The 18,958-nt window shown below is 34.8% G+C and overlaps 2 protein-coding genes and 1 non-coding gene across 3 annotated transcripts; 2 read left to right on the forward strand and 1 right to left on the reverse strand.

Annotated features, from left to right (window-relative positions):
* Positions 1 to 532: 532 nt before the first annotated feature.
* On the forward strand, positions 533 to 2,850 carry LOC127079227 (uncharacterized). The gene is made up of 3 exons (XM_051019637.1): positions 533 to 715; positions 803 to 1,852; positions 2,827 to 2,850. The coding sequence occupies exons 1-3, from the start codon at positions 533 to 535 to the stop codon at positions 2,848 to 2,850; spliced, it is 1,257 nt and encodes a 418-aa protein (XP_050875594.1).
* Positions 2,851 to 5,253: 2,403 nt separating this feature from the next.
* On the reverse strand, positions 5,254 to 6,180 carry LOC127079228 (uncharacterized). The gene has a single exon (XM_051019638.1). The coding sequence runs from the start codon at positions 6,178 to 6,180 to the stop codon at positions 5,254 to 5,256; it is 927 nt and encodes a 308-aa protein (XP_050875595.1).
* A 1,154-nt stretch (positions 6,181 to 7,334) lies between these two features.
* On the forward strand, positions 7,335 to 7,441 carry LOC127089126 (small nucleolar RNA R71). The gene has a single exon (XR_007790901.1). It is a non-coding gene; the product is annotated as a small nucleolar RNA R71 (small nucleolar RNA).
* The last annotated feature ends 11,517 nt before the right edge of the window (positions 7,442 to 18,958 follow it).

Below are 18,958 nucleotides of genomic sequence, written 5' to 3' on the forward strand. Positions count from 1 at the left end.
GTAGCAATTAATATGGAGTGGGAAAAGTAAGCAAAGTAGTGTCTATGTGGCTAAAATAAAATCATCACCTAGTTTTGGAAATACCATCTATTACGTCCTCACACGCTACCCCCACAACCTCACTACCTACTCCAACTCTTCCATCTTCCTGATCCTTCCTCACACACCTCTGCTAGGGCAACTGCATTTTTTTCACAAAAACTTCAAAATGTCATAACATCAAAATACTCCTGCTACTAAGTCTACTCAAAAGGTTAGCGCTCCTTCCATGGACATTCCAGATGATGAGATTCTGGATGTGGTTCCTCTATCTATTATTCCCTGCGAGGCCCTTGATTTGAACCATCCCATGGATGCCTCAACTTCTGCATGCCCCAAACAAGGTAACATCTCTAGTATCTCTTTTGGCTCAACTTCTGCCACTAACTCTAAGGAAGATATACACCACACTGATCGTGTCATAAGAAACCTAGTCACTAGAATCCTTAATGAAGGACATTTTGTGAAGGGAGACTCTACTCCCCTGTCTAAAATGTACCCCTCTCTTGAGGTTGAACAACATAGTGAGAAGAATAACGATTCCTCCTGTTCTGAGAAGGACATGGCTGCTGAAGGTTTGTGCTCTCCAGGGCAAACTGTGTCTGGTATGGGAAAATTTGTGGCATCTAAAACTGCCAATGCTTCCCACACTGAGAAGTATGATGATGCAAACGATGTGATTGACCTAGAGGATGATAGGTCTGATGATCAAGAGGATAGCTTACTTCATCACTTAAAGCCAAGTGTGGTTAAACGTATGAAGACTCAAAAAGGAAGATTTATGGTTGAACTTATGTCAGCTAGAAAAACTAAGAAGACTGCTGGTATTGGTCCCTCCAAATCTTGGAGCAAGGTTGAAGTGAAGAAGAGGAAGGTTAGAGAAGATTTTGAATCTGAAAAGGATGTTGAGGAAGATGTCCCTGACATCTCTCCTGTGAAGAAAACCACTGTGAGGAAGTCTCCTGTGAAAGTTGTTGTTGTGCATTTGGATAATATCTCTTTGTATCTTGAGGATGGAGCTTCCAAATGGAAATTTGTGATTCAAAGAAGGGTGGTTATGGAAAGGGAGTTAGGAAAGGATGCTGCTGAAATCAAGGAGGTCATGGACCTGATAAAGGCTGCTGGGTTGTTGAAGACTGCGGCTGGGTTCTCTCAGTGCTATGAGGGTTTAGTTAAGGAATTCATTATCAACATTTCTGAGGATATTGCTGATAAGAACAGCAAGGAATTTCGCAAAGTGTTTGTGAGAGGTAAGTGTATCACATTCTCTCCCACTGTTATTAACAATTTTCTGGGAAGAAAAGTTAAGGGTGCAGGTGAATTGGAAGCTACAGACAATGAGGTCTGTAGAGAAAATACAGCTAGGCAGGTGAAAGGGTGGCCTATTAAAAAGCATATTCCTGTTGGGAAGTTGACTGTCAAGTATGCTATATTGCATAAAATAGGAGGTGCAAATTGGGTTCCTACCAACCATATTTTCATAATTGATAATACCCTTGGAAGGTTTATCTTTGTTGTTGGAACCAAAATGAATTTTGACTATGGCAAGCATGCATCTACTAATGCAGTTAAGCTGCCTATTACCTTTCCCTCTATGATTTGTGGGATTATCCTGAATCAACACCCTGGTATTCTGAGTTCTAATGATTTACCTAGTAGAAGAAAACCTGCTCTATCTGTGCACTATAAACTGTTTGAAGACAGTCATGTCGAAGATATTGTCATGACATCTGCCATGAAAAATCCAGCCTCAAAAGTTGGAACTATTGTTGAGCTTAAAGAGACTTGTAAAGAGCTGGGTGAAGGGATAAGGGTAGCAACAGCTAGGAAACAATCATTGGAAGCCTTGATTGCAAGCTTGGAGCAAGCTAAAGGTGAAAATATTGAACATGCTAAGGAAGCTGAAGCCCACACCTCTAGTGAGAGGTCTGCAAACGATGATGAGACAAGTGGCAATTATGTTTTTGGTGCTGATGAAGCTGCAAGCTCAAGCTCCTCTAATTAGCTCCTTTGACTTTGGTCCTTATTGATGTGATGTTTTTTATTGATGTGATGGATTTTCTTGTTTTTGGAAATTCTGTTTTGCTGTTTTGTTGGTTTGTATCTCATCTTGCTTACTGTTGATTATGTACTTGGTTTTGTAACCCCTTAACTTTTGACATTTTGGTTTATGACTGAATAGACATTTATTTTGTCTCTTTGGTCTCTTTTGGCTAAAAAGGGGGAGAAGTAGCTATAGCTATAGATGATGTTTGAGACAAAGAGGGAGAAGTGTTATGTCTGTGTGAAGCAGATTGGTGCTTGGTGTGGACTAGCTGAAGGGGGAGGTGGTGTGTTCTGAGCACAAGCGCATGTGTGTTTACTAGTTGCTATTTTTGCTAGTAATGTGTGTATGTTTACTTCTGCTGCTGAACTGATACTTTAATTGATCTCTTGTGAACATATGATCTGATGTATGTTTTAGCCAAAATTTGACAAAGGGGGAGTTTGTTGGTTCTATGTGTTGGCATCAATTTTGGTAAAACTTAGAATTATCAAAAGATGTCACACGGGTTGTCTTGACATGTGATATCAGCTTCCTGCAGGATGTTTAAATATGGTTGTGCAGGATTTAGTCAAGATGTCAGACCCGATGTTAAGACATGTGCACACAAAACATTCAGTCTAAATGTTATGTGTTTTGTTGTTGCGTTTTTCATGCAAATCTTTGTGTGCTTATGTGGAGATTGCATGTGCTATTCAAGGAATAATTATATTTAAAACCTGAATGTGCTATTTTACAAAAAGGAATTATTAGCTGGTATATCTTAAGAGATACGCAAGTAAAATAGAATTAGGGTTTCATGTTGCCCAGGCCCATTCAAAAAGCTTCTATTTAAAGACAATGTAAAACCTGTTTTAGACACACAAGAAACAAACAATAAAGAGAGAGAGTTTTAGGGTTTTAGCCTTGTGTGAGCTTGTGTATTGTGAGTCATTCATTCATCTTATTGATGTATGAATTGGACTGACTTTTGTGTTGTAATTTGTCCACTCTAAGCTTTGAAGTACGAGTGTATTTGTTTACTTGGTTGAAGCTTTTAAGCAAGATCAAGTATGTGTCCTTGAAGTGTGTCTTCTTTCTTTTTGTATTTGTTATTATGTCACTGTTGTGATTGAGGGGGAGTGAGTAGGGTCTCATATCTAAGAGTTCTTAGATAGAAGTCACACGGATAGAGATTAGGTGAAAAGACTGTAACTTGAAGTTGTTTACTGAGAGTCTTTGAACTAATTCTATTTAGTTGATTTCCTTCCTGGCTTGGTAGCCCCCAAACGTAGCTGAGTTTGCATCGAACTGGGTTAACAATTGCTTGTGTCGCTTGTTCAATTGTTTATCTGTTTTTATCTTTTTGATATTGCACTTGTTGTTCAGATATTAGTGTTGTGACATTACCTTCGACATCTCATATCTGATACCAGAATTTCAGACATTTTTCCTTAGATGATGCCAAAAGAGGCCAGATTGTAAGATTTTTGTGTAAGTCTTCGAGGTGCTTGCGTGCCCTCCATAAGATGCAGATTGACAGTGGGATATGATTTCATTTACTTATGATTCACGGACACATCGGCGAAAAATACCATCGACTCCCCTTTTGAAAAGTAGTGGTTAGTCCCAATAATAGGGTTTAAGATCATGGAAAAATTTCTTCTTTTGTTGGTATGTTAGGTTTGGTGGAAGCACTTTAGCGGCTAGGTAGTTGACAAAGTCAGCATACCATGGCAGTGTGGTCTTGGTGCAAACAGATTCCACAACTTCATTGGTTTCTGCGTCATTATATATTAAAGAGATTTTGATCGTTTTGCTTTCGACTTCTAATTGGGCTACAAGTTGATCATAGGGGAAATCATCATTGATGGACACTTGTTCGGGTTTTAGATCCTCAATCTTAGATTGGTGATTTGCTACTACGTTCTCGATGCCTTTATTATCTTTGATTTCTAGATTGAATTCTTTTAAGAGTAGGATCCATATTAAAAGCCTCGGCTTAGCATCCTTCTTACTAATCAGGGGCCTAATTGCGGCGTGGTCGGTATAGACAATTATTTTTTATCCCACTAAGTAGGAACGAAATTTATCTAAAGCGAACACAACGACTAGGAGTTCTTTTTCTATGGTGGCGTAGCTCATCTGCGCATCGTCTAAGGTTCTACTTGTGTAATAAATAGCATGAAACTTTTTATCTTCTCTTTGTCCTAAGATTGCGCCAACAACGTAATCACTAGCGTCACACATTATCTCGAATGTCTTACTCCAATCAGGTGGTTTCATAATGGGTGCTAAAATAAGGGCCTTTTTCAGATGTTCAAACGCTTTTAAGCACTCTTTATCGAATATGAATTCGGAGTCTTTCATTTATAAGCCCGTTAGTGGTTTTGTTATCTTAGAGAAATCCTTAATGAATCTTCGGTAGAAACCGGCGTATTCTAAGAAACAACGAAATTCTCTAATGGTTTTTAGCAGTTGAAGATGTTCTATAATTTCAATTTTCACTTTATCCACCTTAATCCCTCGATTGGATATGACATGCCCAAGTACAATTCCATGTCGGACCATAAAATGACATTTTTCCCAATTTAACACGAGATTTACCTTAATGCATCTCTCAAGTACCATTTCTAGGTTCTAAAGATATCCTTCAAAGCTTTTCCCACAAACAGAGAAGTCATCCATAAAGACTTCCATCATGTCGTCTATAAAGTTAGCAAAGATCGACATCATGCATCTCTGAAACGTCGCAGGGGCATTACACAGTCCAAATGGAATTTGTCGATAGGCAAATGTACCATAAGGGCATGTGAAGTAGTCTTTTCTTGGTCATCAGGATGGATAGGAATCTGAAAAAATCCTGAGTATTCATCTAAATAGCAGAAGTGAGAATGTTTAGCCAGTCGTTCTAGCATTTGAATAATGAAAGGTGATGGAAAGTGATCTTTACGAGTGGCTTTATTTAATTTTCTATAGTCTATGCACATTCTCCATCCAGTTTGAGTTCTTTTTGAAACGGATTCTCCCTTCTCATTACTAACAACGGTAACACCTCCCTTCTTTGGAACGACATGTACCGGGATGACCCAGTTACTGTCGGATATCAGGTATATGATTCTTGCTTCTAATAGCTTTTGTACCTTCTTTTTTACTACATCACTCAAGATGGGATTTACTCTTCTATGATGCTATCTAGAGGTTTTACAGTCCTCGTCTAGTATAATGTGATGCATACATATAGAGGGGTTTATTCCCTTTAGGTCGGAGATGTTATAGCCTATGACTGTTGAATGTTTTCTTAAGATATGGAGTAATTTTTTTATTTCTATCTGTCCTAAGTTAGCGTTGACTATAACTGGTCTTTCAAGCTCGGTATCTAGGAATTCATACCTTAGATCTTTGGGTAGTGTTTTAAGTTCTAATGAAGGTTTCTTGGGGCATGGTATTGGATTTGGGGTTAGTGTTAGACATTCTCTCAGATTGTCATCTACGTATGGCTCATGCCAATTATCATCTTCGAATATAAGAGGTGTTGGAATCTTTAGTACTTCAGTATACTTAAATGGTTCCTTTTCCATTTCTTTCACACATTCGTCTATGACGTCTAAGAGACAACATAAGTCATCTATAGCTGGTGCTTGTAGGAATTTAGCTAAGAGAAATTCAACTTTTTCTTCTCCGACTTCGAATGTAGGCCTTCCTTTCTTCACATCTATGATGGCTCCGGCTGTGGCTAAAAAGGGTCTTCCTAGAATAATAGGGATGTGGGAATCCTGCTTTATATCCATTATCACAAAGTCGGTAGGAACATAGAACTTTCCTATATGAACGGGAATGTTCGCTAGCATACCTACGGGAAATTTAACGGAACGGTCAGCTAGTTGTAGAGACATCTTTGTTGGTCTTAATTCTCCCAAATTGAGTTTTTCGCATGTGGATAAGGGCATTAAACTAACACTTGCTCCTAAATCGCATAGAGTTCTGTCTATGATAAACTTTCCGATTACACATGGTATGGAAAAGCTACCAGGGTCTTTCAGTTTATGAGGCATGTTACTTTGAATGATAGCGCTGCATTTTGCAGTAAGCATAACGGTTTCATCATCCTCAAGCATTTTTTGTTGGATAGAATATCTTTAAGTAATTTAGCATATGAAGGCATTTGAGTAATGGCTTCTGTGAATGGTATGGTTATGTTCAGTTACTTCAGAAGTTCCACGAATTTCTTGAATTGTCCTTCATTTTTGGATTTAACAAGCCTTTGGGGATAAGGTACAGGTGGTTTGTATGGTGGTGGAGGAACATAAGGTGGTTATTTATCATTTGCCTCTCCGTTTTCGTCTTCTTTTCCATCATTGGTTGGTTCATTTACTTTTTCGGATCCTTTACCAGAATTTTGATACATGACCGGATTTTGAATTCTTGGGTCAGTTGGTTCATCTAGTTCTGTCCCACTCCGAAGTGTGATAGTGTTAGCATGGCCTTTTGGGTTTGGTTGAGGTTGACCAGGAAATGCTCCAGTTGGGGCTGATATTGCGGATTATTGTTGGGCTATGTGGGAGATCTGGGTTTCTAACATCTTATTATGGGTAGCCATAACATCAAACTTATTTGACAGTTGTTTCATCAGTTCACTCGTATGAGCATTTTGATTTGCAAATTATTTATTTTGTTGAGCTTGGGTATTTATAAAGTTTTCCATCATGATCTCCAGATTTGACTTTCTAAGTGCTTGTGGAGAAACAGAGGCTCCTTTCTGATAGCCAGTTGGAATAGCAGGTGATGGGTTTGGTGGAAACAAAGAATTATTACTTTTATAGGAAAAGTTAGGATGGTTCCTCCAACCAGGATTGTAAGTGTTTGAATATGGGTTTCCTTGGGCAAAGTTTACTTGGTCGGTGGGTACACCAGCCAATAACTGACAATCAGCATTAGTGTGCCCAGGGGTTCCACATAATTCACAATTTGGTGTTATAACAGCTATGGTAGCTCCTAGTGTTATGGCCAGCTTTCAATCTTTTGAGTAAGTGCGTCCACTTTAGCATTGACACAGTTTATGCCATTGACTTTATATATTCCGCTTTTATGAGTTGGTTTTTCTACAGCAATACGTTCTCCTCCCCATTGGAAATAATTTTGAGCCATGTTCTCTATGAGTTCATAAGCTTTGTCATAAGGTTTGTCCATTAGAGCACCGTCAGCGCTTAAATTCATCTTAGTGTTATATATCAAACAATTATATAAAGTATGGATAATCAGCCATTCTTCAAGTCCATGGTGTGGACAGAGTTGCATCATGTCCTTGTATCTTTCCCAAGCATCAAAAAGAGATTCATTGTCTTTTTGCTTAAATATGTTGATTTGAGCTCTTAGCATAGCTGTTTTGCTTGGTGGAAAGTATTGGGCTAAGAAAACTTTCTTCAACTCATCCCATGTGGTTACTGAGTTTGAAGGTAGAGACTAGAGCCAAGCTCTAGCTCTATCTCTTAAGGAAAAAGGGAAAAGACGTAGTCTAATCGCTTCTTGACTGACACCATTTGCTTTCACTATGTCTACGTACTGCACAAACACTGACAAATGTAAGTTAGGATTGTCTGTAGGACTATCTGAAAATTGGTTTTGTTGAATGGAAGATAATAGCGAAGGTTTTAACTCGAAATTGTTTTGATTGATGGCAGGGGCAATAATGTTGTTATGTGTTTCTGCTTGCGATGGAACAACATAATACTTCAACAGACGATTTTGTGGTCTTTCGGCCATAGTTGGTTCTGGTTCTGAAATTGGAATGATAGGATCTAGAAGATCGTATTTAATACAGAATTTGTTGATTCGGCGTCTTAAATTAATATAACGCTCGATATCGTCAATTGATTGCTCTAACTCCTTGCTATGAGAGTGAGTGTCTGGCATACAATCGACAAAGAAAAAGAAAGAAAATTTGTTGCCTTAGTCTATACTGCACAACAAAGGAATCACAATATTGACTAAATTAGTGCCCGATAATAGCGCCAAAAACTTGATGAGAGACGAGTGTGTCTGTCAGATTATGACTGCAAGCGCACAACCTATCGTGTAGTTTTAAAAGATTATCGAACCCACAAGGACTAATGGTCAAACTAATGATATCTATTTTTATAATGCAAAGCTAAGGCTAAAAATTATAAGGGTAGGAACAAAAACGAAAATACTAATTTCTAACAGTTTAAAAGTTATAATAACAAACGAGTCTGGAATATAGATTCCGCGTACCTAAGGGATTAGGTAGAATTGGACACTAAATATGATTATATTGCGTTATGTAAAAAATATCGACTTAAAGGTCTCGTCTCACACTCCCGTGCTATTAACAAAGATCACACCTCCTAACCACAAGATTTTTCTCTCGCTCGCCAGTTCTAATTAGAAAGCGCATTTTGAAAGTAAATGAGATCCTAAACGATGTCTAAAGCGCTCTCGTTGTTTTTAGGATTGATGTCTAGTTTTCACTATCTGGTTCCTTCCTCAAACTCCCGCCTATCAGATTGAACCTTAACTTGTCTCACACTCTCGTGCCAAAACAGTAAAACATACAATTGGAAAATAAAGCCAAATCATAAATTCGCACCTATTATTTCTACTGAGTCCCATCAGTAACGATGGTCTTCATACGCCAGACTCAGAATAAATTAGCAAGACATGATATTATTTGGAAACAGTATAATTAAAACATTCAAAATTAAGAGCAACATGGCATACAAGTAATTGAAACAGTAAAACATGCAAATACCAAAAGTAGTAAAATAAACCTGAAACTGCTTAAAATAAAACTGGAATTAACTTGAACTTGAACTTGAATTAACTTGAAAATAAAATAACGGCAGGCTTGTTCTTTGATCCAAGAGTACAATGAAGATGAAAACAAAATAAAACTAGAACATGTGTGACAATCCCTCGATGTGAGTTATTGTCACTTTTTACAGGTAATTTATGCTTAAATTCTAAAACGCGATTTCGTCAGCACTTCCGCTCAACTTGGATACCTTCTGGAGTCTCCCACAATCCTATTTATAGAGGTTTTGAGATCTGATAACTTCCTTGGATCGTGCATGGAGAGTGGAGGGAAAATAGAGGATAAAAAATGGGCCATAACTGCCCACTAGCGCAGTTCTTTTACTGCGTGATAATGGCGAACGTCATTCCTTCCATGTTTTATAGGACGTGGCAGCAAAGTAAATGGCGAACGTCGTCTGGACAGAATGCATAAAATTGGCTCTTTTGCTCCTTTTTAGCTCCTATTTTGCTCATTTTCAGCGAGGCTTCCAAAACTTCATTGATATCAGATAATAACTGCAAAACAAATAAAGCGGGAGTAAAAGACGATAAAATGCATAAAAATATAAATGAATATCATATGAGATGAGCCTAAAAACATGATACGATTTCTCGTTATCATGCTAATACCTTCATGTTGCGTAATCAACTCCCGAACCCGAATTTGGTTGTGACGACGATCTTCTTTTTCTTTCAAGGGATTTTATCGATATTTTCTTTTTCCTTCTTCGGAATAAATAAAGTTTGATGGCGAATTTGTTCAATCATTTTCCTCGAGCGCGTGAACGCTCGTGAGATTTGTTTTTTTTAGATGCGAGAATGGGTACTCCAAAAATCATGATGTGGGACATGCGTGATTTAGATGGAATTTGTCCATCATGCGTAACAGGATAAATGTCTAAGAGTTCAATATTGATATGGACAAGGATGACACGGTCTATGTCTTGTATTCAATATATACATGAGAGAAAAAGGGTAATTATACACAATAATATTATCACAAAAAAAGTTTTGTCATATCACATGGCATATTTCGTGACCTGGATAGTAGTGATGTGTTGCTAGATACCGTTTACTATTTATTATATTAAATGTATGATTTAATATAATTATCAGCATCACGAGAACTTACATGGTCACACACATAAGGACAGATTGATGAGAGATAGAATAAATAAGGAATATAATAAGGTGCAATTTACTTGACATAATTATGGAACATCGTAAGGTACGATGTACTTAAGTGGAATATGATAAGGTGCAATTTACAAAGTTTATAATAAAATAATAATAATTATGATTGTTATTATTATAAAAAAAATTATAATGTAATAATAAAATTTATTATTATCTATAATAATATATAAAAGGAAAACTTTTATTAGTGTAGCCTATTTTCTTTCCTGTTTTACCCTTTTTTATTCAAATTATTTTTTTAAACAAAATTATAACAAGTGAAAGTTACTTACATCATTAATAGTGAGAGACAATATAACTTCCATGTCAGTTTTCTTTTCTTTAAATATTGCAGTTCCATAATAGAGACATATTATATTAACAATATATAAAAGGAAAACTTATTTTTTAGTGTATCCTATTTTCTTTCCTGGTTTATCCTTTTTTATTCAAATTATTTTTTTAAACAAAATTATAACAAGTGAAAGTCAGTTACATCTAGGGATGGCAATGGGTAGGGTTTGGGCAGGATACTATAGTACCCATCCCCATACCCGCGATTTGAAAAAATCCCTGTGCCCGAGGCCATACCCGCTTGGGTGTCAAAGTTAGCACCCGTACTCGTGCCCTCTGGGTATGTAAGTACCCATACCTGTACCCGTGACCCGCATTCCTATTAAAAATAAATAGATCAATTATAAAATATCATATAATTTTAAGTTTTTAAAAACATTAAAAAAATTCAAACAATTTATTGTTGAAATAAACGAACACTTATATTAAATATGTAATTGTTTATCATTGATATACGTTTTATAATTGATAGACATACATTTTATATGATAATATAAGCTAAAATATATAAATAAAAATAAATATATATAAATATATAGTGTGCGGGTATGGGGCGGGTTGGGTACCAAGATGCCCATACCCGCACTCGTACCCGCTTATTTTTATGGGTAATTACCTGAGCTCATGCCCGTACCCATTTTTGCGGGTTTTTACCCTACCCATTGTGGGTAAATTTGCAGGTACCCATTGGGGATGGGTCAAATTATCATCCCTAGTTACATCATTAATAGTGAGAGACTATATAACTTCCATGTCAGTTTTCTTTTCTTTAAATATTGCAGTTCCATAATAGAGACATATTATATAACTTACACATAGTTTTCTTTTCTTCAGACATAACAATTCCACAATAGTGATGCATACAAATATTATACCGTGATGAATAAATTTTATGACAGGGAAGAGAGAGATATATCCAACAACAACAAGAGTGACAAGTAGAGAGATAATTACTGGATGAAGAAATATTTAAAAAAGATCAAGAAGACATGCTAAATCGTTGTGATGACATTGTGCGGTATTAAATGTTAGTGATGGGTGTGCATGGAGACTGAGTTATCACTATGATGTGTAAGAGGTATGTTATTCACACCAACGTCTAATTAGCTTCATTTGATTTAATAGATACGTTTTGCTTGAAATAATATTGTTATTCTTCTTTAAAATTAAATTTTTTAATAATGATTGAACAAATATTTATAATTTATAAATTATATTGTACTTCACTTCATCCCTTTTACCTTTTATTTAAATGCAATTGCAAGGTTAAGACACAACAGACGAATGATAAATGAGAGGGAGTTTGGCCCATGGTGCTTGCATCAAGAACATAAAGAGGAAAATTAAAAGATAGAAGAAGAAATGATTTTGCCTCCGACAGTGTTACGTATGGTCCTAGATGCAATTTTCAATCGGCCTTATATGTGCTTTTAGTTTTGTAAACTAACCGATGAAAATGAAAATTTATCATGAAAAACAATAATAAAATGAATAAGAATTGAAAAGGAGACAATGACTCTGGAATTATATTTAAGTCTTTACTGCTCTATTCGTATTTCATTATTACTCTAAAAATAGATATGTCACACCGATTGATTTTCCAAAAATACTCTTATTTTCCTTTTTTTAATAAATAATAACAAAATACAATCCCTAAAATTGGTGGTTATGGTAAATAACCTCCATGAGTTTCCACTATAAAGAAAAGTTAACTTGCGTCCTTCAAAATAACCGCCTCATTAAAAAACAAAATCTATATACTCCATCAAATATGTGACTCCATGCAAGAGAAGTAGATCAAAATGAATACAAGAACATATGTTGTCATTGCAGGAACTTCCATTAGAAAATCGTATGGGGGCAAAAACTATCTTCTATTTCTTCTCTTTTTCCATCTCTTTTTGATTTATCTTAATTTCTTCTTTTCAAGTGATATATTTTTATTCTATATTTTTTGCATTCAATTTAATTTTGATTCTGATTAATTATATTTTTATGTATAATTTTTTATTCTCAATTTTTATTTTTGATGTTTAATTATAAGTGAATTGCTTGCACAAATTTATATTTACAAACTATTCTTTTTTTTCTTTTTCAGAGTGGAGATCTTTATAGCAAATTGAACTAGACATGTAATCTGGGATGGTGATTTCATTTAAGATGTGTGTACTCTTTTTTTTTCCAATTTATATATTTTATACTCTCTTTTCTTTCATTCATATTGTTTATTTGTTATATTGTCTATTTATTGTTTGAGCAAAGTCGTACCTTCCTAATTGGTTGATTGTTGTTTCTATTGCAAAACTTAATACAATTCTTAGTTTGGAGTTTATAAATTGAGTTGTTTATTTGATTTTGTTTATCTCCCACATTAGTTTTTTTATACTTCATAAAAATGTGTGGTTTTTAATATTATTTTGGTTTTTCTTTTTTAAAACTACTTCTCTAATGATCCCGTGGGCTTTTAAATAGATTTATAATTATAATTATTTTTAAAAAGTTTTTTAATTTATAAAAACTTACTTAGATTATTCTTTTGATAGTAATGATAGAGACTAAAAATAAAGACCAAGTTAACAGTGAGTGACTGAAATATATGTGTATGTGTGTCATATTTCATTTATTTTCTCATCTACCATTTTTCTATTGTCCGTTATTTCAATTTTTTAGTTTACTTTTGTTTTAAATTAATGATTATGAGACATAAATAATATATATAGCAGTTACAATTGAAGGAAGTTATTAATAATTGATGCTTCAATAAAACTACAAACTATAAATTAAGAACCAGAGAAAAAATCAAAGTTGAGGCAAGAAAGGATGAAGGTGAGATATATCCATGAAAATTGGAGAAGAGAAAATAATATGTATATAAGAGAATAGCATGTTTGTGACGACAACGGAAAATAGGTCACAGGTCACAGTTTGCATTTCTAAATTTTTTTTGTCTGTTTTTTCATTCTGTGTACATCTATTTTATCATATTATGGTCACATACTCAATCTTTTGGATACATTTAATATAGTATTATTATCTTATTTATTTATATGTTTATTCAAGGCATTGTAATTTCTAGCAACCTAATGATAATCTCATTCATTGATATTGAAGATAATATAGATTAAAAAATATAATATAATAATATAATGAAAAATATAATATAAAATGAAGCATAAAGACACATATTTTCAAAGTTTTGATATTTTTAAATACTATATTTAATTTTACAGATAAAATAATATAAGAGAAAATATTCGTAGTCAAGATTCAAGAGAACGTCAAAGAGAAAGACGAACACAAAATGCAAGACATCGAAGACAACAGATGAGTGTTGAGCAAAGCCAACAAGAATTGGCTAGAAGGCGTTCGAGTTACAGACAAAATAAAGACAAAGGAAAACAAGTTCAAACATGTGATCTTTCTGATATGAGAACCATGATTCCATTTCAAGACTTGACAAATGTCAATCTTGCTTCTCGGTTTTATCAAAGAGCATATGACAGTGAAGTTGGACCGAGTACCACATATGTCAGTCGCGTTCCATCCGCTGGTTAGAAACTCTAAATTATTGTATAGATTATACTTTAATACTTTATGTTTAAAAATATCAATTAATTATGCAAAGTTAATTGGTTGATATGTTAATTCAATACTAATTTACGGATCAAAATTTTACATACCCGATTTTCCAACAAAATGATAACCATGAAGCAAGACCATTTATAAGAAATATTAATGACAATGATTGTGGTAAGTATAATTCTGTCTATACTCAAATTGATAGTAACACATATTTAGATTTATATATTGTTGTTATTTTTCAACTATAACTCTATATTGAAGTCAATACTTTCTTTTATAGAATCACATTCCCAAAATATGAATTCACCTGTTGAAACTCACGAAACACAAACAATTTTTGATCAAGGTACGATTATGTATTTTTAATCCATACCATATATTGTATGTTTTTATTTAAATGTTATTTCATGTTAGTCACCATGTATATAATAAGTATATATTTTTTAATGCATGTTTTGTATGTAATAAAACACAAAATCACAATATATTTTTCAAGCAAGACATAACATTGCTAGAAATTTTCGAAATACTGTTATGACAATCAAATCCCTACTGCCTACTTCGAGTGAGTGTAGACGATGCAATGCAGAATTGTTTCATAGAGAATCTCAAGATATGTGTTGCAAAGGTGGAAAGGTGACAATTTCACAAGTGCTTGCTCCTGACGACATATTACAGTTATTTTTAGACAATTCTACTGAAGACAGACATTTTAGACAATATATTAGAAGTTACAACCATGTAATGTCGTTTACTCCACTAGGTGTTCATGTCGACGAAAGTTTGGTTGCAACTGGTCGTGGTATCTACACATTTCGTGCTCAAGGCGTAATTTATCACAAAATAGGAGGTTTTCATCCGAATCAAGATTCAAGGTCACACTACTTGCAGTTATACATTTATGATAATGATCATGAGCTTCAAAATAGGATGAGGGAAAACCCAATACTTAACCAAGTCGTAATGTATAAATTGAAAAAACTACTCCACCAATGCAACCCGTTTGTCATTTTGTTTAGGCAGCTTGCACTAGAGCCACATATTGAAGAATGTAGGTTACTCATTAAAGAACATCTGTCGAATCAACCATAATATAGTCTCCCTTCAGCTTCCCAAGTTGCAGTGATTGTTATAAGCGATGGTGATGAAGATACAATGGAACGTGGAAGAGATATAAATGTCATCAACTATGATGGAAAACTAACAAAGTTTCAAGAAACAATGGGGTATTATGATCCTTTACAGTATCCTATATTGTTACCATTCGGAACATACGGTTGGGACATAGAAACAAAAACTAATGTTGGAAAAAATGTTACATGCCGAGAGTACTACAGTTATGTGCTTCGGGTACACGTTGAACTATTTTTCTAAGAAATATACTTCTAAATGTGTGAAAAGATAATTCAAGATTGATTATTTTATTCAATGTAGATTCGTCGTAATGATCGATCTGTGTTGTTAAAATCGGGTCGACTTTAGAAAAACAGTATGTTGTAGACAATTATGTAAAGATTGAAACAGGAAGGTTGAGACGGATTAGAAGAAATCAAAATAATATTCGGTTTAAGGTATATCAGGGGTTACAAGATGCATTGCACGATGGGGAGAATAACGCGGGTATTTAATATAACATATTATATGTATAAATGAAGAGCGTATACTTTATGTTTACCATTATCGACACATTTAATTTTTATACTTTTCATATATTTCTATAGATAATGTCGGACAAAGAACAATATTGCCATCATCATTTATTGGCAGTAAGCGAGATATGACACAGAGATACCGGGATGGTATGGTCATTGTTCTTAACAATGGTAAACCAGATATATTCCTTACAATAACATGCAATCCTTCTTGGATTGAGATAACTTCGGAACTAGGCCTCCATCAAACCCCACAAGATCGACCTGATTTGCTAACAAGAATTTTTTTATCAAAATTTTAGTAGTTGAAGGATGATGTCACTAACAAAGGAGTCTTAGGGAGGGTTGAAAGTTATATGTATGTAGCCGAATTTCAGAAACGTGGACTACCACATGTGCATATGCTACGCATCTTGGATAATGATGACAAGTTATGGGAAACTGAAGAGTGTGATTATGTGGTGAAAGCAGAAATACCATAACATGAATCTGAACCAGAATTGTATGAAGCTGTGTTATAACACATGATCCACGAGCCATATGGAGTATTGAATCAAAGCTCTCCATGTATGAAGAATGGTCATTGTAAAAAAAGATACCCAAAAGACTTTTGTGAAGAGACGCGTCAGGGAAATGACTCATATCCTGAGTATAGAGAAGTTTTAGTGATCCCATTTTTTAAATAGAAATAAGTCTGTTGATAATAGATTGGTGGTTCTTTATAATCCATGGTTGTTGTTGAAGTACGATTGTCACATCAATGTGGAGATTTGTAGCATCAAAAGTATTAAATATTTGTATAAATATGTTTACAAAGGTCCTAATCGAGTTGTAATAGAGGTTCACAGAGGTACATGTATGGATGAGATTCAACAATATGTTGATGCAAGATGGATTTGTGTTCCAGAGGAATTGTGGAAAATATTTAAATTCACACTTTACAAGTTATATCCCTCTGTTGAAAGACTAAAAATCTACTTGCCAAATCATCATCAAGTGCGGTTCTATAAGCATTAAAGAATCACATATGTACTAAATGATAACCAAAATGTAGTAACCATGCTCACTGAATTCTTTGCACTAAACCAAATGGATCCACATGCTAGGAATTATTTGTACAGAGAGATTCCAGAGAATTATTGTTGGCTAAAAAGGGTCAAAAATGGCAGTAAAGACGGACAAAACAAAAAGTTATTGGTCGAATCTATACAATATCTCCTTTAAAAGGTGAGGAATTTTATTTACGTGTTTTGTCGTCTCATTTAAGAGGGCCAACAAGCTAGGAATGCCTTCTTACACATAATGGTGCATCCTTTCTCACGTTCAAAAAAGCAGCTGAGGATTGGGGGTTATTAGAGAGTGACAATAGTATTCGTGAATGTATGCTTGAATATGCGTAGGACATATGCTTTACAAAGGTTGTTTGTGACTATATTAATTTTTTGTGAACCAACTAATGTTAGAGGCCTATTTAATGAGTTTTATCCCTACATGGTGGAGGATTATTAAATGACGAATATTGTTGTGGGAGATAACTTTGAAAATATGTTATTGAGGGAATTGAGAGATCTTTTGCTGCTACATGGAAAACTAATAAAAAACTATGATCTTCCAATGTTGGCAATGGAAACAAATGAAGTTGGGGGAGTGCCAACAATTATTCAAGAAGAGTTGTCAGTCCAAATTCCAAATGAAGACATTCAATCTATTGAGAAGTTAAATAATGACCAGATGAGTGCTTACAATACAATTATGAACGCCATCCACCAAAAACAAAGTCAAATTTTTGTTGTTGATGGTTCTGGAGGGACAGGTAAAACTTTCCTTTATCGAACTATAATGGAAAATTTGAGACGTAATAGTGAAATTATCTTAGCAACAGCTTCCTCAGGCATAGTTGCTACATTATTACTTGGTGGTAGAACTTCACACTCACGATTTGGGATCCCCATTAATATAGAGCCCCTTTCTTTTTGCAAAATAACAAAGAATTATGACCTTGCAAAACTCATTAGAATAACCAATGCAATCATTTAGGAAGAAGCACCCATGATAAATAGATATTGTGTGGAAGCATTAGATAGATCACTAAAAGATATTATGAATATCAATGCTCCATTTGGTGGAAAAATAATGATCATGGGAGGAGATTTTCGCTAGGTGCTTCCTGTTATTGAAAAAGGAAATAGAGGACAAATGATTTCAGCTTGTATTATTAGGTCTAAATTATGGGCCACCATAAAGATTCTACATTTGTGCCAAAATATGCGATCAATTCATGACCACGAGTTTGCACAGTTTCTGATGAGGATTGGAGATGGAAACGAACCTGCTAAAGAGGATGACATGGTCAGGATGCCTGCTGAAATTGTAATACCATGGGAAGGAGAAAGCTCCATAAAAAAGCTTATACAAAATACATTTCCCCAATTAGAAAACCATGGATGGGATGCTTCATATATGCTAGAGAGAGCCATACTTACTCCCAAAAATTGTGATGTATATATATTGAATGGCATGATTATTAATAAGTTCCCTGGAGATGAACATATTTTGTTATCTTTTGATGAGGTTGAGGGTGATACTCATAATCTATATCAACAGGAATACTTACACACAATTGCTCCTGGTACTTTACCACCACATATTTACAGATAAAAATAGGGGCTTCGCTGATGTTGTTGCGAAACATAGACCCTAAATTTGGGTTGTTTAATGGTACAAGATTGTTATGTCGTGGTTTTTTTATCAATTTGCTTGATGTTGAAATACTTACATGCCACAACGCTGGAAAAAGAGCTTTCTTGCCAAATTTACTAAATTGACACCGAGACTTGAGGATTATCCTCAAACATGATAAAAAGTTGTATGTTTTAGCGACACCTCTTCCTGAAGAAGAGCCTTATAGTTCTACTCCTACGACTGAGAGAGATGTTTATAAGAAGTATATCAATGATGCCAATGAAATTGTCTGCCTCATGTTGGCTACCGTGAACTCTGAATTGCAAAAGCAACATGAGAAGATGGAAGTGTTGTATATGATCGAACACCTGAAGATGTTCTACCAAGAGCAGGCTAGGCATGAGAGGTTTGAAGTTTCCAATGCTTATTTCAAGGCAATCTAGCTGAGGGAACCCCTGTAGGTCCCCTTGTACTCGAGATGATTGGGTATGTGGAGAATCTAGAAAGGTTGGGTTTTCCCCTCATAAAGGAGCTTGCAATGACTTTATCTTGCAATCATTGTGCAGAGCTTCAGTCAATTTGTCCTTAATTTCAATATAAATGATATGGACAAAAGTCTTCCAGAGTTGTTAAGCAA

This window comes from Lathyrus oleraceus, chromosome 5, assembly GCF_024323335.1.
Source record: "Lathyrus oleraceus cultivar Zhongwan6 chromosome 5, CAAS_Psat_ZW6_1.0, whole genome shotgun sequence".
Classification (NCBI taxonomy): Eukaryota; Viridiplantae; Streptophyta; class Magnoliopsida; order Fabales; family Fabaceae; genus Lathyrus; species Lathyrus oleraceus.